The 24,670-nt window shown below is 43.2% G+C and overlaps 1 protein-coding gene across 1 annotated transcript in view; it reads left to right on the forward strand.

Annotated features, from left to right (window-relative positions):
* Positions 1-24,670, forward strand: part of Ptprm (protein tyrosine phosphatase receptor type M) — a 627,614-nt gene that overhangs the window by 525,774 nt on the left and 77,170 nt on the right. Inside the window, exon 17 of the mRNA XM_028762235.1 lies at positions 9,417-9,504. Coding sequence (XP_028618068.1) covers positions 9,417-9,504 — 88 coding nt within the window. The remainder of the gene's footprint in view (positions 1-9,416; positions 9,505-24,670) is intronic.

The raw sequence follows: 24,670 nt of genomic DNA on the forward strand, positions 1-24,670 counted from the left end.
AATATTATAGAAATCCTATCATGAAAATTGAAAAACAGATGTGGTAAAATTGCTCTGGCTTAGAGTTTGTCAGAACTAGGATGAAAATCTGAGTCTTCTGGTCTGGAGCCTCTCACCGTTTCTGTGTCTCTCGAAGCCTAAAAAGAGACTTCAGGCTCAGAGCCTGCTGCTGGCGTTGTACCTATTCTGCCTGTACCTATTAGGCTCACACTTTTGTCTTGCTCACCATCCCTTCCCCATCATCAATGATAGCTCAGTGTCAGGATTTGGCAATTCAATAAAGGTGTCCACAGTCTTCAACAAGGAAGGACATCTGGCTAAACTCAGTCAAGGAAGATCTTGTAATACTTTCCAGCTGCACTTTTCAGTAGAGTAGATGTGGGCCAGCCAGAGGCACAGCTCCACAGTGGAACCTGCTAAACAAATGAATCAATAAGAATAGCCAGTGAACTTCCTACAGCAAACTGCGATGTAATTATTTTTCGCAAAACTGAAAAGGTACGTCTAAACTTCCTTCCCACATTTTAAACACGGGTTTTCTTTGTAAATTTTTGTCTTGAATCATCTCAGCTTTGGTATTACAGGAAGAGCATGGAACTGTGCCGAGAGATTTTATAAATTAATACATGTCAAAAGAGAGCCAAAAATTGCATATTAAAGTTCCTTCTTCTGCTATACTTATTCATACCCAAGCCTGTCATCTCTTCAGATGTGTACTTTATCTTCTCAGTCCTGTTTGACAGCGCTCATGTGCACTCCCATTTCTAAGGTGAGAGCTTTTTAAAAGTCACAGCTTTCTAAGAAGTCACACTTAAAAGGTGTGTGTTTGTTGAATATTTTGTTTCAGTTCCTAACAATTCACCAAGCACTAAACAACTATCCCAGGAGCTGGAGTACAGCTTAGCAGTGTACATGCACTTAGCATGGTAAGACCATGGACTCAATGCCTACTGTCAGAAAGAAAAAGAAAAACCTCGTCTTGGCTCCTGTGTGTAGTGTAGAAGCAGTAAAGAAACAAGGCAGAGCCACTGGAGAGGGTGGGGTGGAAGGAATCTCCAGAGACAACAACAGAAGTCAGCAACAGAGTCAGCAAAGACGGCCGGTCATCAGAGTCTCAAGCTTTAACACCAGAGCAGTGGCTGGCAGCCTCGCTTGAGTGCTCACTGCTTGAGCACCTTCTGCATGCCACACGTGTCATTCAGACTAACCTCAGACCTCATAGCTATGACATTATCCATAAGGAGACTCCCAGGGTTGCAAATAGGAAAGTGCCGGGGAGCCTGGGCTTTTCAAGGAGCTCACTGTGAAGTAAGTGTGCAAACCACGGGGCAACAAACAGACTGGTTTGGAGGATTCTGCAGTAGTTCAATGAAAGAGAAATAAGGACTCGATTTTCCAGCTGCTCTCAGGACAGGAGCAGCTGGCATTTTCCATGGAAGCATCCATTTGTTCTCTGGCAGTTTCCAGGTTACCTTTCCCCAAGGAGGCACTGATGGTCCTTCTGGAAGAACTGGGTACCTCTAGCACAGGCTCAGTGACAACGGTTTGGACTTTGGTGCAGAGAGGGAGGAAACTGCAGTTCCAGGAAGTGCTAATATCCCACACTAAGGCACTATCTGTACCTCAGAGGAAATGAAAGCAGCCTTTCTGGAGTACGGGCAGTAATCCTGGGGATATGGCTGCAGCCTGGCACGACCTCCAGAAACTGCACAACTCTGATCCTCTCAGCTACCTTGCAAACAGAGCAGCCCTTTCCTTCATGCCTGTGCCTGGTGGCTCTGCGATATCACTGCTCCGACACCTCCCAATTACAGTGGCCTCCTGGGGGTTACCAGGGTAATTCAGTGAGGACAAGGGTAGACCCAAGTTCCAGAATCTCTGAAAGATGGATCAATCTCTCTGACATACAGCATAATCAAGAGAGAGAGGCAGGGACTGACCCAAGCCCAACTTGGAAAACTCATCTTCAACTTGACCATCACATGACAGACATTCACCCTGTTATAAATGTCTCCCTGTCCAGCCTCCCTGGCTATACCTGTCCTCACTCTGTAATAAGCAGAAGAGACTCTGTCAAGGAAACCTGGGTTGTAGATGCAGCCTCTGGGTGCTGAAAAGCCTCCATTGACAAGCCTTTAAAAAACCCCTTTAGGGACAGGTTCTAGCAAGCCAGGGCTCCCTATATTCTAAACTTAAAGTTTCCTCACAGACTCAGGCAGCCAGAAAAGCCTCCAAGTCTGAAGAAAGCACCCTAAAAAAGAGGGGTTCCACAGCATTGCAGAGAATCAAGGTCTTCTTTCTAAGCTTTAAAGAAATGCAGGCCAAGAAAGCATTGACCATCCCCACAATCTCATCTCTGCCATTAGAATTAGCCCCACCCTGGAGTTCACCCTAGTTCATGAAGCACCCCTTCCTGAAGCAGCTGCAGCACGTACCTCCCCTCTGTTCCCTTCTCCCCACCTTTACCTCCATCCCTCATCTACTTAAGGAGCTTGTGTTAGCTTGTTGGTTAGTTAGCTTTGCTTTCTCTTTCCACATGATGGGTGTTTGCTTAGGCACACGTGAGGAATATGTTCATCAATAGTCAGAGGTACCTGATGCAGGGATTCTGAACTGGGCACACACAAACAGAAAGATTGAATGTGCTTTTAACATCTAGGAAGGATATACTTCAAAGAGAACCATGGAATTCAAAGCAATGGAATGTCACATGTCTTTCAGTCGGAATGGCATTTGCTCGCATGAAACACATGTCCTGAAGCCCAGCCCGATGCACAGGGCCTCATTCCACCCGCTGATGCCCCATAGTTTTGTGTTAGGTTACAAAGCAATGTTGGGCAAAGGATGAGTATTGTCAAGATCACCTTCCTGACACTCCAAATAGAGAAATTCTGCACGGTTCCTAATTGTAACCTTTAAGAGGCCATTGGACTGCTAAGAGTTTAGCAACTTCGTTGAAAAGGCTGTGCACACATTGGTGGTGGTGGTGGTTTCTGCAGACAGCACAAATGGGTATAGATTCCAGTTCTCGCCCATTTGCACCTCTTCTGCCCTTGAAGTGACCAGTACTTTGATAGCTTTTGTCTGGGACATTGGAGAATGACAGTGACCAGAGGCCACTGAAACCACTGAGCATGAACTTCCGGGCCCTTTTCCATCAGTGCTCTACTTTGTGGCCATTCAGGCAAAGTAAAAGGTCTCCGCTTGCTTTAGTGTTCCAGCAATAAATAGTTTATATGGACCTAATAAAATGCAATACTTGGAAGAACCAGAGGAGAAATATGGGCAGAAAACAAAAGAAAGTCCAGAGACTCTGCACGCCCCAGGGAGTTCATCTTCTTCCTTCCAGGGTGATGATTTCAATAGTTTTAATGTGCACAATTTTATTCATAAGAGAAAGGGAGGAAAAATTCGATTTCAGAAGCTTCTAAAACACTTGACCCCACACTGCCTGAAAACACTCTGTCGTTCCGTACAGCCTTGACCCCCAGCCCCATTCCCTCTGTCAGCTTCTCCATTGAATAGGGTTTCTCTCCTCTTCTTTTAATATCTGAGAGCCATGGCATTTTTTTTTAACAGACTACATCATTTTGGAGTAACGTGTTCTCTCGAGGTGGGCTACTGAGATGTGTAATTACACCCTGTGGAAAATGGTGGCGATGTAAGGGGTGTGGAAGGAGGTTATTGAATCACAAAAGCACGTTCCCCTATTCAGAAAAAAAAAATGACAGTGTGCAGGATGTCCAATTTCCTTCTGCTCTGTGACCATGGAGAGCACAGCGTCTTAAAGCAGAGAAGTCATTGGTATTCACTGGAGCCTGCCTGGTCTCGCTTTTATTGTTTCGGAAACTTATTACTCTTTCAGAGCAGTTCCCAGGCTTGCTGCCTTTTCTTGGTATATACGCGCTAAGGTAGTCAGAGAAAACACTTTAATTACATTTTAAGTAGAATAAAAGCATAAGTATATTTATGAAAATTCTAACAGAAGGTGCAGTGAGACCGTTAACTTAAATCCCCAAAATGCATAAAGTCGGGTTTTTTTTTCATAATAAAAAAAATGAAATCCATAGTTAGTACATTGAATTGTACCTGCATATTAAAAACCTGCCCTAAACACAAGACTGCTTCACTGTGCATGTTTTAGTTGGGACTCCTCTTGTAATAAAACATGTCCTGGGGATGTGAAGCGACACTGTCTGTCTCCCAGGCTTCTCCTCAAGTTGCTGTTCCAATAATGCAAGTCAACCATCAAAGAATCATCTGCGTACTGTCCCCCCAGATGTCCCTTCTGCCCTCTCTCATTGGCCCATTTCCCTCAGATCACCTGATTAAATCTGATTTTAATGAACTTGCAAATAATTTTGTCACTTGAAAGCCAAAGCCATGAGGTAAGAGATGGAGGAGGAATTGCGATCTGCACATAAACTTGACCATGACAGAGACATCTAAGGAGAGGAGAGGCCGAGTTTTCTCTGAACCAGACTCTTGAGTCCTTTGAGAGGTCTCTGCTTTGGAGGATTGTAACCTTGGTTGTTGGCTATTCAATGGTTTGATAAGACTGTGTAAAATAACCAGCTAAAAAGATATACAGCATGAACTATGGAGCGTTTCCTCCTCCCAAGAATATTGGTTCAAGGCTGAATTCTAATCAAAGCTTTCATCTGTGTCATTTTAAAGGAAGCTGTGTAACTTTGACCTCTTAAAAGATAAAAAGGATAGCTTAGAAACCCTTTGTTCTTGCCCAGAGAAAAGGGCACATGATATAAGTTTTATAAAGCAAGTCTAATTTACTAAGAGTAAAAACCAACACTAGGCAGAAATGAATGCAATCAATCTCTTGACTAGCAATCTATGGACAATCAATCTATCAACTCCCGGAGAGGAGTGTCCCAGGTCGTTGATATCCTACTCTGTACTCTGCTTGTCCGTAAGTTTACTGGTAACAACTCACCTCACGGTGTACAAACACAAAGCAAAACCAAACAAAAAAAAATGGATTCCTAGCATTGTTAGAACCTGGTCTGTCAGAGGAATGAGAGAATGAATGAGGAGCGTCTGCTAAGTATGCGATTGCAGACGTCTGTGGGGCCTGGTTACTACATGCAAAGCAGCGTACAGCGCTAATGACCCATGTTCTTACCTTCACTGTTATTCTTTCTCTAAGAATTTAAAACTAAGAGAACCACAGGTGCAGTGTGATGAGTAATCTTCACTGTCAACTTGACTGAGTTTACAATCTCCTAGGAGACTTGCAAGTCCTATCCAAAAAGCATTAAGGAGGTAGAGAGACCCACCCTGAGCATAGCTGGCACCATTTCTTGGGCTGAGGACAAAATAAAACAGTGAGAATGTCAAGTGTCAGTGTTCCTCTGCCATAAGCTCCAGCTACCATGCCACCCACCCAAGTGGAAGGCAAGCAACCATGTCTGAACCCTCTGAAACCAAGCCAAAATATTCCTTCCTCCATTAAGCCATTCCTGTCAGACATACTAAGTTTTAGCAATGAAAACTGTAACCAGCACAGGCTCTGAATGTAGGGACCCATGTGTCAGGCTATGGTTCCTTGGAGCACACAGAAGTGTTGAGACTGTAGCTAGCTCAACAATTAAAATCTACACTTAGCTTTGGCACTGCTTTAGGTTCTAGGCATGTGAAGAAATATAAAACCTAAAAAGTAAATGCATTGTCTCCTTAGCAAAAGTCAGCAAAAGCCAATACAGCCAGTTCCGAAAGTTCTCACCTCCTCCTGCAGCCCCCACGTATGTATTGTGCATTTCCAAGCCAATGATAAGAAGAGAGATGTAAATGGTGCCTTTTCAAAGAGTGTTTGCCTGTAAGATTAGAGCAGGCCAGTTGCTAAAAGTCCAAGATGCAATCACTGCTTCCGTGAAGAGTCAAGTGACAGCATAGGGGTGATAGCCATCCCGTCTTCTTGTAACACCCTCAGTTTGTGGTTCATCTGTCAGAAAATACTTCTATCCACATAGAATGACTCCCACATTCCCAGCATAGGCAGTTGTGTGGCGCTAGACAAAATCTCCACCTCATCTATCATGTAAGAAAATGCCTGTTTTGTAACAGTAGGCAACAATAGGACAAAACATACTTGATATAGCTTTAAATTTTTATTACTTTTAGATCTATCGCTGTTTCAGGTGTGTATGTGGGTGGGTACATGCACATGACAGCCCATGTGCAGAAGTGAAAGGACAACTTGTTAGAGTAGGTTCTCCTCTCCCACAGTGTGGGTTCTGGGAATCAGACTCAGGTCTGTAGGCTGGGCTTCAAGCACCTTTATCGGCTGAGCCATCTTGCTGACCCTTTAACATTTTTCTCACTAGATGCAAGGAGATACAAAGTATGGAAATTAGCCATGTACTTTTAGGTAGAAATAGTACTTTCCCTTTAAAGTCAGTGGCAGAGTAAGATGGTTCAGAAAGCACAGGGGATAAGAGAAGGCAATTGATTGCCCCTACCTTTGTTCCATGAGACTCCATGGAGACGAAGAACTCATTCACCGTGAGTCTCCAGCTCAATGGTTTTCAACCTTCCTAATGCTGCCACCCTTTAGTACAGCTCCTCATGTTGTGGGACAAAAAGAAAAAGTTATTTTCATTGCTACGTCATAACTGTCATTTTCCTGCTGTTACCAATTGTAATGTAAGTATTTCTGGAGATACTGGTTTGCCAAAGGGGTCCTGACAAGTTGAGAACCACTGCACTGATGCCTACCTTAGTAAGAGCTCGGGATAATGGCTCACAAGCCCCATCTAATCAAAACATTCTGGAAACCAGGGTGCTGAAAAGGGATGAGATCGATTATTTTCCCATTTGCTGATTGGTATCTGTAGTCACCAATTAAATGAAAACGATGGGGTCACAATAACTGTTTTTAAGTATAGGGGCTCTTGGAAGTCCCGATTGCCACACAACCAAAGACACAGCTGCTAAATGAGCACCAGACCCTGTGGGAGGAGCCTCTGCCTGTCAGGAGTGGGGTGGGTTGTCTGTGCCTCTGTTACCCCCTAAAATGCAGCAGAAGTTCACCAGAAGATGTCAGAGTCTCCCTCAAAGTCAGTTGTCTTGTCTCGTCTTTCTACAGAATAAAAAGAAAAGAATAAAAAAGACCATTTTAGATGGGTATGGAGAATTGAAATTGGTAATTAAATCATGACAAACTCAAGGTAGAAGTACATTGTTAGAAGTCAAATAATAGTTATTACTCAAACTGCGAAATAATTGTCATTCGTAGGATAACAAAGACACTTCTCAGAACAAGAACAGTTGACTTTAAAAGACCCTGGAGCTATTTTTAAATGTGTCACAGGGCAGAGCCAAGTTAACATACTGCAGCTTGATATGGGTTACCTGTTTATGATCTCCAGGTTACATAGTGGTCGTTCTCCAGATGAAATTACCCGATGAGTTTTCAACTGTACTTTTGTTGTCTCAATTTATTAACAGCTTTAAAATATTTTATATGTCCTATGTCCTCAGGATATATAAGCCAATAGTATATGACTGTTGCTTTAATTGTTCATACACACAGTCTCTAATCTTTGTCTTTTTAATTTTATCTTTATTTTATATGTCTGAGTGTTTTGTATGTGTGTATGTATGTACCTACAGAAGCCAGAAAAAGCCACTGCAACTTTGGTTATAGTTGATTATGAGCTCCCATGTGGATGCTTGGAGCCACACCCAGGTCCTCTGCAAGCGCAGCAAGTGTTCTTGCCCACTGATTGATCTCTCCAGCCCTACCCTACATTTTTCATGATTATATTTTAAATTTTTACTTTAGAAGTAGCATGTCTTTTATGATCGTGGCTAAGGGACCGTAGATGGAGATGAGGGATTCATACTTGGTTCCTGTGTCGGTGGCATGGTCCTTCGGTTCCTGAATGCTATGAAGTGGTGGCTGTTGCTGGTTTGTGCCGTGGGCATGCTGATGAGAAGGCTTTAAGTCCATGGGTTGGACAGAGCGGCAGTCAGGCTTTTCCCCTGCCTATTAGTTGTGAAGATTCATCTGAGTCAGAGAAACAAGACCTGACAAGATATAGAAAGTAGGGGTGGCACAGATTGTGTCTGGATGAAGTCTGTGACATGTGCACAGGTGGCTCTGTGCTTGGGTATCATTTGCTTCTCATCAGTCTATGGGTTGGAAGTTTGGTCTTTACTATGCTCATGTTTCATTTCAAGACGGAACCTTTAAGAACCAGAACCTGCTGACAAGTTCTTAGGTCAGCTGGGGGTGGCCCTCTGAAAGGATTGTGGAATCCGAGTCTCTCAGCTTCCCTGTGTTCCACTCTGACCCCTGACCCCCTTGAGTTACTAACATGATGCCATCTACCACCAGCGGCCAAACAGACAGGGCTACCTAATCTGGCTGTGAATTAACGGGCCTTTGTCTTCATAAGTAATCTGCTTCTAGAACATCATACATATATGGAAAATGGACTAATCCAGACAGGTTTCCAAAGCCTTGAATAGTTTCTTATATCAAAGCAAACGTATACTATAAAAAAGCAGTGCAGCCCTTCATTCACTCAGTAAATATTTATCGAATGCAAACTATGAGGGACTAAGCCTGCTCTCTCATGTAATCCCCTCTCTCAGATTCCAGCCTGATGACAGAGAAGCATAGACTGTGCTGAGCACTGTTTACTATGCACATGATCCAGATGCTGTATACCAGGCAGACAAGTCTGCATCTGCTTGAGCCCTGCCTCAGCAATGCTGGGGATGAGTTTACCCAGCACCCATGACACTGACAAGAAATAAGCTTTACTCAATGCCCATGTTACCTACCGCATGCTGTCTGTAACTCCTGTGTAGTGTTGACTATACAAGGGTGCCATGGGCACTAGAGTGGGAGTAAAAGCCCACCCAGGTCACTCTTGTCACTTGTCCACTGATAGCAACAGGTATTTTCATTATAAATGGGACAGGAAAACCTAACCCCCAGGCACAATACATCCAGACAATATACAGAGTATATTGCAGGATTTTAATCCTGATGCCATAAAGCTTTGACTTTCCCATTCTGGGCCAAAATAACATTCCTTTGGTTATTTATTAGGGAGGGGGGAATGCCTTAAAAGAGTATGGTAACTTGTAATATAATGAAAGAACTTGAGGCAATGTTGGGCTTTTTTTTTCTCCTTCAAATATTCCAGTAGGGCATTTTTCAAATAAATTGTGGATTTTTCTCTCTATCCCCTACCTCTGTGTGATGCTAGCCAATGCAAAACAAAGCTTGGCGAAAGCCAAATAAAATAATCTCCAAGTAAGACAGCTTCATTCTTCCTACTACTGCCAGCCCACATTTGAAGGACCCCCCCCATTAAGACACCTCTGTTCACTACATCAAACTGCTATGCTTAGTGTCACTTTCTCTCTCTCTCTCTCTCTTCCAGAGCTTCTTTGAAGGACAGTCTGCACCCTGGGACTCCGCTAAGAAAGACGAGAACAGAATGAAGAATAGATACGGAAACATCATTGCATGTAAGCTGTAGTGGCGGTGGTGTGTCCCCAGCAGGGGCTGGCTCCTGGGCTCATGCACTGAGAATTTACCATGCAATGCCTGCCTTTGTATTTCCTGCAAGAGCTAGTGTCAAGGCCTGTGCTAAGTGAAGGAAAAATCATCTGTGACCCCCAACCACCTCAGCGCATCCTCCCCGGGGGCCTGGTTTTACTTTTAGATACAGGGTTTATGGAACGCAGGTAATGTCACAAAGCAGAGGAAGAAAATGCATTTTGGAAGGAACAAACATCGTAGACTTTAATGTTCCCCAACTGCTGCATGAGAATGAACAGAAGTAATGGCTTGGCTCACAGCAGGCTTCACACGCAGAGCTCCGCACACTTTGGCGCATTAATCCTCCGGACACTGGGTTAGGTAGGTCAGTAATAGCCCCATTTTAAGGGCAGGAAAGCGAAACTCAGAAGTTAAATGATAGTCTCCGTATCACAATACTCATTAGCAAAGGGGCTAGGATTATATCTCAGAAATTCTCAGCGCCTGTGAAACCGAACACTACCATCCATAATGCCTCAGACAGCTTTTAAATCGAGCCCAACCTCATTAATGTTCCGTAACCATGCTGAGGCTCGGAGCAGATTGATGAGCCTCCTTCTCCCAGGGCTCAGACCATCCATCCTCTGCATTCAACTGCTCCAAGTCATACAGGATGGCATCAAGATGCCGATGGGCCCACAGTGGTCGCCTAACAGAGCCCAGGCTATTGATGAAGGAGCAGAAACCAGCAATAGCAGGAAGCTGGGCCTGGGGAGCATCTTGCTCATCACATCTTGTTACTTAGAAACAAACAAACTTGGAGGGTACAGTAATTTCAAGGGAGCTGTGTATTTGCTTTATTGATTGTAAAAGTGTAGCTACATTCTGCTCGCCTGCCAGAGCATTCCTTGGCTTGACAGTACAGTTGCTATGGTTGTGACACCCTGACATTCCCCTTGCTTTTGGAAATGTTCTGATCCATTCAAGTCCCAGGTTGCTAAGTACTTGGAATGTGGCTGTCATGACTAAAAAACTGATTCTTTTTTTTAAAAAAGAAAAAAAAAACTTTTATTTCCTTCTCTTTATTTTGAATTTAAATAGCACACGAGACTAGTGGCTATCATATTGGACAGTTGTTTTTGTTACTTTTCTGTTCCCGTGACAAAACACCATGACCAAGGCAACTAATAAAAGAAGCATTTAATTTGGGGCTCACAGTTCAAGAGGGTTAGAATCCATGACCATCACGGCAGGAAGCATGATAGCAAGCAGGCAGGCATGACACTGGAGTAGTAGCTGAGAGCTTGCATCCTTATCAGCAAATAGAATGCAAGAGAGAAAGAGAGAAACCTGGAAGGCATGGGCTTTTGAAACCTCAAAGTTCACCCCAAGTAACACACCTTCTCCAACAAGACCACACCTCCTAATCCTTCCCAAATGGTTCAAGCAACTGGGAAACAAGTATCAATCACAGCCTATGGGGGTCATTCTCATTCAGACCACTACAGGAGTACCTATTGTTGACATGTTTCATACAAAGAAAAGAGTAGGGATTACACAGAACACACAGGGTTCCAGCCAAACCTTGCTTTCCCTTTGGCTACCAATAACAAAAACCTGCTGGTTTTTCAAGGGTATGAATGTTGTGTCCGTGTGCTTCACTGGTTGGTTTTTTAAAACCCGCCATGGTTGCTTAAGGATTGGTGGCTGTGCCATTGTCACAGGCAGGCAATGTGTCCCGAGGTCTAGAGTTCAACTTCCCCTTGATGAAATGTGTTGGTGCTCTGGGACACTTTGTCAGGATTAAACAGGGAGATTGCAAAGATGGTAACACCAGTTCTTGTCCCTGCCCCAAGACAGAGCCAGCAAGCACTTGAAGGCCATGTTAAAAGGAGTTTGGTGCAGCAGAGCTCCAAGCTTGCTTCTCCATGAAGTTTGGTTTAATACTTACCCTATAGATTACTTGGGAGGGTCCGTGCACATCCGTGTTTGAGTATACATACGTGTTGAGGTGGGTGTGCATGTACACAGATGACGAGGGGAGCTTGGGAATCCTAGTCTGTCTCTCTCTGCCATATTCCCTAAAAACACAATCTGTCACTGAACTTGGAGCTAGGCTGGTGGCCAGAAAGCTGCAGCCATTGTCTTGTCTCTCCCATCCATAACACTAAGGTGATGTGTAAGTCACAGCCATAACTGGGTTTTTAGTCGGGTCTTGGGGATTTGAACATCAGGCAGTCTTACTGAGCTGTCTTACCTCCCAAGAAATACTCTCAAATGCTTTGCAGACAGTGCATATAGGGTGGACATTAGGCATAAATGAAATAAATTCACCTGTGGGTTTGAGTCTCTTCATACATACATACACACACACACACACACACACACACACACACACACACACACAGAGTAATCTAGAACCCCAAAACACCTATTCCTGGTTCCAAGCATTTGTGATTGGGGATGTGTAACCTGTAAACGCTAGCATTTACTACATTACACACCATTAAACAATTTTCACACACTTGTTTACTCTCTGAGATAGGTACATGCTCAAGTGCATGTGTGTATGCATGTGTGTGTATCTGTCTGTCTGTATATATGTGTGTGTGTCTGTGTGTGTGTGTATCTGTCTGTGTCTATATATGTGTGTGAGTGTGTGTATCTGTCTGTGTCTGTATATATATGTATGTATATGTGTCTGCTTGTCTGTGTCTGTATGTGTGTGTACGTCAATCTGTGTCTTTGTATATGTGTATGTATGTGTGTGCGTGTACACACAAGCATGTGTATATACCACATGCATGACTTGTGTCTGAGGAAGCCAGAAGAGGGCATGGGATCCCCTGGAACTGGAGTTACAGGTGGTCATGGACAGCCATATGGGTGCTGGGAATCAAACCTGGGTCCTCTGGAAGAGTAGCCAGTGCTCTTCACCTCCGAGTCTCTCTCCAGCCCAAGAGATACTTACTATGTTGCATGTCTATTTTAAAAGCCATACAAGTGGGGCGAAGGTGGGTGACATGATAGGAGGATTGGATATGTCCTGTGTCATGGAGGATGCGCTCAGAAGTGGACAGAGTTATATCTCGCTGACACCGTGGATTTGCAGTCTGAGAGCCAGACAGGCCGAGGCAGGCAGGAAGTGCTAGAGCTCAGGCTGTCAGGTGGGAACTGCACTGCAGAAGCCCTGCTGGGGCCAGAAGGGAGGATAGAGGGAGGAGACACATGGTCCTTCCTACCCTGTAGGAAGATCAGAAGAGCATAGGACTTGGGACTAGGAGACAGTGTGCTTTTAGCTGAATGTCCCTGAGTGAGTCATGAACCTACTTAATGGCATAATTTTCTGAGAGTATTACATGTTACAGAAGTGAACCTAATGCTCCAATGGCATCACTGTTCCCCGTGATGAGTGAAGGTTTTCTTTATCGTCACTTTTATATTATTCTTCTGTAGCTTAGAAAACTCATAGCATCGTTTAAAATAAAACCATGAAAGACTGAGCAAATCAGTACTGTGGAGCATGTGTTTCAAACAGTTTCCTCAGGTAAACACAGTGCCACCCTGCCCCTTACTGGCCACCATCACTGTGGCCAGCTCTGCACAGGCTGGGCTGTGGCACGCATCTCTGTGTGACGTGGCTGCCTGCGGCCTTGCATGTTGCATTTTCTAACTTCTGGGTGCCATCCATTCTACCTCCTCTTTGTCCTCTCTCACCATTTCCACTGGACTGCCTTGCCTGTGTGCCTTTCCAGGGTTGATGTCATACAGAAACTTCTCTTCTCCAGACACACCATCCAGTCTCCTGCCTTCTGTCTCTCCACAGCACCCAGACACCTCTCCCACTGCACAGCTTCAGTTTCTCCCATTTCACAGCTTCTCTTACCTCACAGCTTCTCCTACCTCACAGCTTCTCCCACCTCACAGCTTCTCCCACCTCACAGCTTCTCCCACTGTACATCTTCTTCCACCACACAGCTTCTCCCACTACATAGCTTCTCCCTCCATACAGCTTCTCCCACCTCACAGCTTCTGCAACTGCATAGCTTCTTCCCTCCACACAGCTTCTCCCACCTCACAGCTTCTTCCACTGCACAGCTTCTCCCACTGTACAGCTTCTTCTACCACATAGCTTCTCTCACTGTACAGCTTCTTCTACCACATAGCTTCTCTCACTGTACAGCTTCTCCCACTGTATAGCTTCTCCCTCCTCACAGCTTCTCCCACTGCATAGCATCTTGCCTTCTAGTTTGCTACATTTTCTAAAATCTCTCTAGATTTGTCTATTCATAACTCATTATTTATGTAAGCATATTTTATATGACTGTGTATCTGTATATCATATAATTACACTCTGACATGCATATAAACCATGTAATTCTCTACAGAGTTCTGGGTTGGAATACCCTGAGATATTGATCACTTAAATAACCTGCCAGTTATTAATGTTTCTTAACTATAACATCCAGATCCTTAGAACTAGTGATGTACTCAATGTAAATAGGGTGATTTCAATACCATACAACCATGAGGAAAAAAACACTACCTTTGTCATAAGCAGTAGAAGTGCCTGACAACAGCCTCTTCCCCATATCGTGTGAGACCGTGTGATTCGAGAGCTGGGTCACTGGGGAGGGCACTCGTGAATGAGTTCCCTAAGCCATTTTTGTGAATCCATTAAAGAGCTTTTTTAATAGTCTGAGTAGTGCCACCTAGAAAGTGCCTCATTAACATGTGTGTGCCAGTGCATGCATGTGGATATGTGGGCACATGCGTACATGCATTCATGCATGAGAATAAGTCTTACCTATTGTGGAAGATGTGCAAATAATTGAAAAATTGAGGAAAGAGTAAGAACCCTTATCTAGCCTAAGCTACATGTGTTCGAGTGTGTATAATGCTTGTATCCTTAGTAGGCATAGAAGGTGGTGGGCATTTTGCATCCCTAAAGCTTTATATAAAGGCTAGTTACCCTTACTAAGGTGTGTGCCTCCCAGAGCCTAGGCATTGGGAACAGCCCCTCTCCCTGGAGTGAGGAACTGTGGGATTCTGCGTGCACACCACAGAGATTCTCAGCAGTGCTTTCCAAAGAACATAAAAAAGAGCTTGTAATGATCACACTCATTGTTTCGCAACAGTGTTTGCATATAAAATGGCGTTAACGGCGCCTCAAAACTGTTTATGGGCTTTGCTCTTAAGTAAGTTAAACTTTTCCTTTATTTACACTATAAATTTGCTGAGCCAGCCCTTTCCAAATCGATGCTAGCATTCTGTCCGCCATTACCACCACCGCCACACACAGATTCAGCCCCTCTAATCCTCTCAACGATTCCCGGTTATAATTAACTCCAAGCAAAGATAAACACCAAATCTCCCAGCTAACGAGGCAGCCCCTCTGCAGCTGCTCCCCATTATGGGACACTGATAGTGAAGAGAACGAGCCAGACTCCATAGGCACTTCCCAGGCAGACTCTCTCTCTCTCTCTCTCTCATCTTTCTTGCCATTTATTCAACAAATACATATTTAACCACCGAGTTCCTGGTCCTGAGCCAAGCTGAAATCCCTCCTTCCACATACGTTTACCAAATGCTTCCTATGAGCAAGATACTGTTGTAGATGTCAGAGAGCACACAGGGAAACAGACAGAGGACGGTGGTAGAGCTGCCGAGCAGACCGAGCAGCCACTAAGAGCACGGTATATATAATGATCACTGCGGAGAGACGCTAGAACCAGAAACAGAGCAAGGAGGATGATGGTGTGCGGTGCAAGCACGAGTTTTTAGAATGTGGTCCAGGAGGATCTTCTGGGAGGGCATGATGCAAGCCAGAACTTGAGGCAGAGGATCAAGTATCCACTGTGGGCAGTGAATGCCAGGTGAGGACAGGAGGCCAGTGTGGCCAGAGCAGAGAAGTGGGAGGGAAATTTCAGGCATGAGAAACTGGGCTAACAACAGCGACAAACCTGACAGAGTCTCTATCCTCTTGAACCCACCAATCGCAGGGTAGAAGTTGGGCAAGCCGTGGAAGAAATTAAATGATTATATCTGATTGCCCAAAGGAGCAGGGCATACCTTAAGGCCATATCCTGTGGTACTTTAAGGGCATATCCTGTGGTACATGATTCAGTTAAAGCTTGAACTGTGGAAACTGACTTATTTGGAGATGTGGGGAAAACCTCTCTGAAGATGTGACACAGAACATTAGAGGATAGATCGGTAATGACCCTATTATACTGCCGCGTTGTGGGGAAGGGAGTGGGGTGAGTTTGAGGAACTAAAGAAAGGCTAGGTATTTGGAATGGGAAAGTGAAGGTTAAATGATATGGAGGGGACACAAACCATATTCTAGAGCACATTGAGGCATTTACTCTTTATCATGCAAGCAAGGGAATTTTACTAAATGAGAATTTGTTGTTAATCAAACAGGCATTGTAAATTTTTAAATCAAACTGTGAAATAGGAAATCTATCAGAAAAAAATCACCCAGTTAAGAGATCTTTAGTAGCCCGTGTGAGAAAATGCATGTTGTAGATTCAAGGAAAGTAATTGACAAAAAAAAAAAAAAAAGCAAGCCTCTGGATAGAATGTGGAAGCCTTCCCATACCTCCAAATAAGCCGATCTCCATAGGTCAAGCTTTAACTGAATCACATACAGTTGGATGGTCCCTTAATGTCCTTTAATGGCCAGGTAGGCTGTGTAGTCAAATGAGAACACACGTGAAAAAGAAGAGATCAGGTGTGGCCTGAGGTTGGCAGTGGGAAGCTACTAGCAATTTGGTGACATTCTGGAACATTCAAATGAGCTGTTAGTGGACAATTAAAAGGACGGCTCTGAGAATGGTCACAAGAGGCCCTGGTACCAGAAATGGGTTAGTGGGTCATGTGGCAGACAGGTCAAATAGGAAGACTGGAAACACAGTGAGAGTCTGTGGAAGACCACATGGAGACCCCCCAGGACCTACCCAGGGAGGTGAGGCTGTGACAGTGGACCATGCTGATCCTACACATGATCCTACACACAGAAGCTGGGTGATGCTGGAGTCCTGATGGGAGACCTAGTTCCGTAAAGACTGACTTGGTGCAGATTGATAGTGGCAGCAAGCACATCCTTGCTAGGAAGGGAAGAAAGGTTCTTTCTGAGTCTGCCCTCTGCTGGAGCAAGCCTGCTTCCCCGATGCTTTAGTATCTGAGCTTGGGCTGCTTGACCTCACCTTTCTCTCCTAGATTGCTTTAACCAGAAACCCAATTTTGATGGCCCAGGTCAAAGGTCATTTTTTCCAGGATTTTTATATTGGAACAAAATTCTTCTCTCTCTGATAATTGAGCAACTCCAACCAGGTCTGAAAAGGCCATTTACAGCTGTCATCCTCTCCAAGGCACATCCTCTCCAAGCATTACATTCAGGTGGACAGACAGTTGATGCAGATTGAAGCAGCACATCCTGGAAGACATGGGGTAAAACCAAAAAGTGGAGAAGACCTAGAGTCAGGGGTCCCTGAAGGTTCTGATCAGTACCGAGTAAGACTGGCTGAGGAGGTAAGTGGAGAAGCCACAAAAAAAGTCCAGGCAGCAATCTACCAACAGCAAGATGGAGTCTTCATCAAGAGCACCCTGAAGTCAGACCCAGGGTCTCCTCAGAGCCTGTGTGTCTGGGGGAAGCAAGTGGAGTCAGACAGCAGGGGGAGTATTCGGAGCACCCCTCCTGGCAGCAGAGTCCTTGGCCAGATGTAACTAGAGAAGGAACAACACTATTCTTCACAGAAGTAGTTTGGGAATTGAATTAATCTTGAGTCACCTCTCAGAGGCCAGATGTTGCTTCGGTCACTGAGATTCCAATTCAATACTTAACTGTGTCATCAATATTTAACTGAGAGAGAGAATTGGTTAGAGATGAAAGCTTGTCAATTGCAGGCTCCTTTTCTGCCACTGTGGGAATACCTGACCATGCTTAGGTTAAAACTGTAAAGCCATTACCAATATTGCTCTGTCTAACAGGAAAGTGTGAAAGCGTTTGGAGCCACTTAGCAGTATTTTTAAATAACATCATTTGACAAAAAGGTTTAAATACAGTGTTTAGATGATTTAAGGCATAAGGACCTGTTTTAATTCTTTAGTATTTTTTTTCTTAATTCCTCAATGGCTTTCCGAGGGCTTTTTTCTTTCCATTGATACATAATAATTTTATATATTGATGACAGTACAGTATGACCATCTAGTACATATACACATCATACGAGTAATTAGCCTTTCTCTGTCTTTAAGTGTTAATCATGGAATGCTGAATACATCTCTCCCTGTTCTTGACAAAATATATAATAATTGTTGTGAATGATAATCACTACCATCATGCTATAGAACATGAATATGGATCCCCCCTTGTCAACTATAACTTGGAACCTTTGTTCGGCATCTTTTCTTCCCCTCCCCTCTTCCTAGATACACCCATAGGCCTGCTTCAACACCACACTGCTCACTTCCAATGCATACAGGTATACATACACATGGAAAACACAGGCCAATGGTAATTATTCAGCAGTAAATGGTAGTTTTTATAACCAAGTCTTCATGTGCCAGTTTCTTATTCCAAAAATATCAATAGCCCAAGTGAGAAAAGGTACATTCAAGGGAAGGAACTGAACAACCCAAAGTCTGGATAGAATGAGGGGTCAGACAGATAAAGGACAGATATAGACATACAGATGGACAGGTGACTGATGGGTGGACAGGCTATTTGTTCATATGGGAATGATTTGAAGAAGAGATCAGGAATGGGCTTGAGGTTGGCTATTATATGAGAAGCTAGTGAGTGCAGTTTGGGGACATTTTGAAGCATTTGTCATACTTCCTCTAATTAAAGGAATAATAAATGGAATAATAATAAATCTGCACATTGAATTTGACAAAGTAGCTGAGTGTGTCAATTTTGTGATGGCCAACTCTGACCTGTGGTCATAATATAAACATTACTTGTTTATATTATGTACATTTATTTTTTCTTTTATATTAATAAATACGTTTATTATATATTTATATTATACACTTTTATTATTATAATATAATAACACTATATGTATTGTTTAAATTCCAGGCATGCATGGAAAATAACTTCTTTTTCTCTAATTATAAAAGCAATACATATACATCCAAGAAAAATGTGTACAGTAGAGTTGGGGAAATGGGCCAGAGCATCATTTTCCTAATTGAAATCCTGCTAACATTTGTTTAAGTTTACCGGAGGCTTTTCTTTTCCAAGATGTGAAGTTATTGGCTTTGTGTTTTTAAGTTTTTCATTTCTGTTGCTTTTGTTTTCTAATAGAGTCAGAATTTTTCTGATTATGAAGACAATCTAGAACATGTAGACAGCTGTAGTATGTAAGAATCCCATCCAATCTCAGCCTCAGATAAACCTCCTCCTGCCAGTTGCTCACTCGGCCCTCCACACAGTATATCCAGAAAATTCACAGGCCCTTTCACAGAGCAGGGTACATAAACTAGGAACACCTACTATCAGCACCTTAAATAGTCCCTGGTCTTCTTGTCACAGGTAACACAGTATATGTGCTGGATGAAGGGACATTCCACTGTATTGTTCAGTGAATGATCATAGGAAAAGAAACCTGTACTGATTCAACACAAGCACATTTTTCTAATATTTTCAATTAGGCTACATCTGTGCCTGTGAAGGGGGCATATGAGGAGGGCAAACTATGCACACATTCACTGGATATACACTGTGCACACATTCATTGGATATACACTGTGCACACATGCACTGAATATGCACTGTGCACACATGCACTGGATACACACTGTGCACATATGCACTGGATATACACTGTGCACATATGCACTGGATATACACTGTGCACACATTCATTGGATATGCACTGTGCATACATGCACTGGATATACACTGTGCACACATGCATTGGATATGTTGACTGCGACCTGCTCTCCTTCACTCTGCCACAATAACCTTTCTAAGTAAATAAACTGAGGCCAGAGCAATCCCTTTTCATGACTGGATTAACAGGCCTGTGTTTCTGTCACCACCATCAGGTCGCAGTCGGTGTCACTAAATGACTAAGGGAGTGAATGGGGAGGGGGGGGAAGCTCCTGTCAGCATAGATCTGACAGACAGACGGAATAGTCCAGGTGAAAAATGATCTGGCCTTAGGCGCTAAAACTATGATGGCTAGCATTCACTCACTTGCATGTAGCTGACAATTGCGAACACATTAACTCACTGAATCCTCATACTGTGAAATGTCAGCAGTAGTATTACTCCCACTTACAGTAGGCACTAATCAAGGCACTAATTAATTTGTTCAAGGTCTCACAACCAGAAAGTGACAGGACTAGGGTTCATACCAGGATTCTGACTTCGGGGCCTGGGATCTTACGCTCTTTGGTACATGGCACAGAATAAGAATAGAAAAGTTACAAAATAGCTGCCTGCGGATCCAGGTGTGGGAGTTGATGAGTGTGACTCAGACCTTTTTCCTGTTTCTCTTTAAAATTAGGCCCTGTTCCCGTCCCCCCAGAGAGCCACTGCTTGGAGTCATCAGCTCCCAAGCTTTGCTGTTCTCGGAGCACACCATATGCTCTCAGGGATCTGAATTCTAGTATGCAACTCCTACTAGAATCTTGCTTTTATTCACATAAAAGAGGTGATTCTTTCTAGTAGGAACTGTTACAGGAAGTAACTTGGTTCCCAGCCGATGGGCCTGGGGAGTGATCAGATCCTGAGGACTCTTAACATTTTCAGTAGATAGATCCCTTGATGGGACCCATTAGCATGGCCTTATTGGGAACTGGTGAAAGTCGGGAGTAGTAGGTCACTGCAGATGTTGCCTTTAGCATTATTGCTTGCCCTGGGCTTTCCCTGTATTCCTCTGTCCACTCTGCTCTGCCATACCCAGAGATGGACCAAGGCCTCAGAAGCTTTGGAATGTGCTCCTTTGAGTTTTTCTCTCTGGTGTCTAGTCTCAGCAAGGAAAATTTGACTAATGAAGGAATGAACAGGATCTTGCTCCAAGGACTGACATGTATGGTTGTACTTGATCTTGCCAACAGTCAGTCCTGTGAGAGGAGATATGCCACCTCCTCATTACTCAAGCTCAACAGAGTCAAATATGTCTGAGTCCACCATTTCAAATGAAGGTATCTGGGATTATGGAGATTGTGATATTTTGATTCAACATAAAATAAAACCATGGAAGAGCATTGAAATAATCAGGAAGAAAGCCTCATGCTAGGATAGACACTTGGATGGGCATTAATAATGCCAATGTTTGAGTCATCTCAAACTTACCCGGCTGGGATCTTCAGAAATACTAAGCTCTTGTAGTGTTGGCCATAGCATTTCTGTGGTTAATAACTGGTAGCCATAGATCCCATTGGGCTACCCAAATTTTATACATGACCAGTGGAGTTCTCTGAACCTCATCCTCCATTCAACAATAATACCCAAATCCTTGGCCTAGAGAGGCCAAGCTGGTGGCCTTCAGAACAGGGACTGTCCATGAGGGCTTGGCATGTCATTTTCTTCATTCTGGATGACTGACATTTGTTACATGCTAGAAATGTCTGAAAGGCATTTCCTTATAAACATTTGATATGACTCAGCTTCACAATTACCTCAGAGAATACCTTAGTTTCTCTAAAAGACTAGTTATGGTGTATTCATTTCAGTATGTTTCCGACTCAGAGTAGGTGGAATCTCAAAAACAAAAACAAAAAAATATCTGGTGAGGCAAACCATTTATTTGTTCCCAACAGTCAATGTTGATTTTGTGGTTCACTTCAAGGTAGATGCTGAAAGCCCCTGGCTGTGTGCTGAGTCATTCTTAATGACTCAAGCAGCAGTGAGCAGAGGCTTTGAACCTAAAAGAGTCAACCACATTGCCTCTTTCTGAGACAGCTCAGTGCAGGTGGTATATACCCTCCTATTTGTTACATTGCTATTTAAGAAGGATGCTTTTCACACAAGCCTACAGAAGGATGAGGGATTAGCCTACGTCTTTTTCTGTTGTTATAATAAAATACCACGAGAAAAGCAACTTGGTGGCAAAAGAGGTTTGTTTTAGCCCACAGTTCTGGGTTACGGTTTATCTTTGTGGGGAAACCAAGTCAGAGAGAATCGAAGCAGCTGGCCACGCCTACGGTCAAGGGCAGAGAAACAGTGAGCACATGCATGCCTAATCACACTCCAGATTGTCTTCTCCTATGTCAGAGTCTGAGACCCCAATCCATGGATTCGTGACACCCACTCTAAGCTGGGTCTTCCCACATTGACTAGCATCATCCCATGTTCACAGGCCAAGCTAATCTTGACAGTCACTTGAGGCCCTTTTCCAGGTGACTCTAATTTGTGCCAGACTGATGATTTAAACTAACCAACATGCCCACAATAACGGAGAAACGTCAGCTTACAGTGACCACCTTGCTTTCCATAGGTAATACCTCCCTGTGATTTCTGTAGGCTAGCTCCTCCTGGAGGCTAGCCTGTTTGCACCTTTAGCTCACCATATTGCTAGGTACCACATCCAAGGAGTCAATCAACCTCAGATTGAAAATTTTGGGAGAAAACTTGTGCTTGTACTGAATCAGTGTGGATTTTCTGTCATTATTCCCTAAACAATAAGGGAGAACGACCATTTACCTCACAATCCCATTGAACCCCATAGAGATAATTTAAGGTATTCAGGAGAGTTTGTATAGGTTACATGCAAAATTTATGCATTTTATAGAAAGCATATGTGTATCCATAGATTTAAGCATTTATGGAGTTCTGAGACAGATCCTCAACATATACCAAGGAACAATTGTATCTTTCTGGAAGGCAGATTTGGTTCTTGGTGTTCACTCTTGGTTTTTGTTTTATTTTGTTTTGGGGGGCTGGGTTTTTTTGGGGGGGTTATTTGTATTATTTGTTTTTTTGAGACAGGGTTTCTCTGTGTAGCCCTGGCTGTCCTGGAACTCACTCTATAGACCAGGCTGGCCTCAAACTCAGAAATCTGCCTGCCTCTGCCTCCCAAGTGCTAGGATTAAAGGCATGCACCACCACTGCCCAGCAATGTTCACTCTTGTATTAACGCTAAAAGAATATGTCATAACCTCTTTCTAATTCTTAGACATGTCTAGCAAATGGACATCAATAATGTGTGACTTCTCCAACACCAAACTGGAGTCCCTAATACTACTGCCAGTACCCCACCAGTGAAAGGGAGCGAGCCATGTCAGGGAGATCTTTCCAGCAAAGGACTTAAAGGCTAGAAGTCTGTGAGTGTCCTTACCATCCTTGAAGGAGATATTTCCATGGAGGTCAGGGTTAGAGTAGAGATGGAGGAAAATGGACTAAGTGCACTCACATTTTCTGAGTTGTACGGACTACACACAGTGTAGTATTTGCCTTCTCACACGGCTGAACAGCCATCACCACCATCTGTCTCCAGAATTCTCTTCATCTTGCAAACATGAACCACTGCATAGAGTTTCTAAAAAGCTCTCCATTCCTCATTCAGCCCAGCTCCAAATGTGACCATTCTATTTCTTTCTGTAGTTTCCTGACATTGAACCTCATGGCCAGAGTCCCACGGTAATTGCCCTTTTATCCCGCTATACACTGTGCATTTCACATAGCCTAGTATCCTCAAGGTAGACACTTTAGCATATTGTTGTAAAGCAAAGTTTCATGAAACCAACAATCAAGTCTAGACCTGGACAGTAGCTAGCACCCTTGTTCTGATCACAGCTTGCTGCTTCATCCACTAAAATAGAGACTGTTGGACTGGGGATGTGGTCTGTGACAGTGTATTTCCCTAGCATGCATGTTCATGACTTCTGAGTTAGATACGCAATGTACACACATATACATACATGCATACATACATACATACACACACAAACACATATATGAGAAAGAGAATCTAGTAGTAATAATTTTCTCTTTTTCTCATACTTTGAATACCTCCTAGCAAAATCATCCCAGGAAAAAAAAATGGAGTATGTAGTATAATATGAGTCACATATAAAACATCTTACAACGTTGCTAATCGGCATACTAAGTAGAAACAAACAAAATGTGAGTGTAGAGTAACCCTTTTAAGTTAGTGTAGCACAAATATAATCATTTTAACATCTAATAAATATGAAATTGTAATTTGGGTGTTTTACAGTCATACCAAGTCCCCAATATAGTAAATATTTAGCTAATATGGTTATTTAAATTTAAAGTCATTGAAATTAAATATAATTAAAAAGTCAGGGGCTGTAGACGTAGCTCAGCAGTTAATAGCACTAACTGTTCTTCCAGAGGACCTGGGTTCAATTCCCAGCAGCCACAAAGCAGCTCACAACTTAAGTTCCAGGGATCCAATGCCCTCTTCTGGCTTCCATAGGCACACATATGGTACACAGCCATACATGCAGGTAAAATACCCATACACATAAAAGTCTTAATTGAAGAACATCAGCTCCTCTCTGTAACCACACCCATTGCTCAGTCACTGTGCATGAGTAGTGACTGCTTTGCTGAACAACAATGCTGTAGAACTTTCCATCTATGCAGAAAGGTCAACAGAGAGAGTTGCTATTATTCCTCTGTGTGTAGCTTTCTTTGGGCATGGCTTGTGTTTACATAGTCAGTCCATTTTATTGTATGTAACTGTATCCATTCATTGTCATTACTAAATAGCATCCCACTTTATAAATTAGTAACATTTTTGTTAATTGTAAACAGTATTGCTAAGTACAATCTTATTTAGCCACCAGGATGTACATAGTATCAACTTCTTGCTGCTTCTTACTGGATGGATGTCTTCCTCTTTATTACATAATAGCTAATTCTTTTCTAGGTGTTTGCAATCATGTTCAAGTTCAGCATCTGCATCTGAAAGTTCATTTTGTGCCATTATAAATATGCTTTATTGCCTTGACCATGTGTGAAGCACATGGGGGAACATTCTCAACTTCCCACTTGGAGCCAGTAATTCACAGTCCCATTGTAGGTTTTCAAAGGATGTCAAATTCCAAACTGCAGCAATTTTTAAAGCAGATCCGTGCATCATGGGGAGGGTCTCTGTGTGCTGCACAGAAGTTCTGAAGCTGGGGACAGCCTCAGGGGTTGTCTTTATTAATATCTCTCTCTCT

Source organism: Grammomys surdaster, unplaced genomic scaffold, assembly GCF_004785775.1.
Source record: "Grammomys surdaster isolate TR1022 unplaced genomic scaffold, NIH_TR_1.0 132, whole genome shotgun sequence".
Taxonomy (NCBI): domain Eukaryota; kingdom Metazoa; phylum Chordata; class Mammalia; order Rodentia; family Muridae; genus Grammomys; species Grammomys surdaster.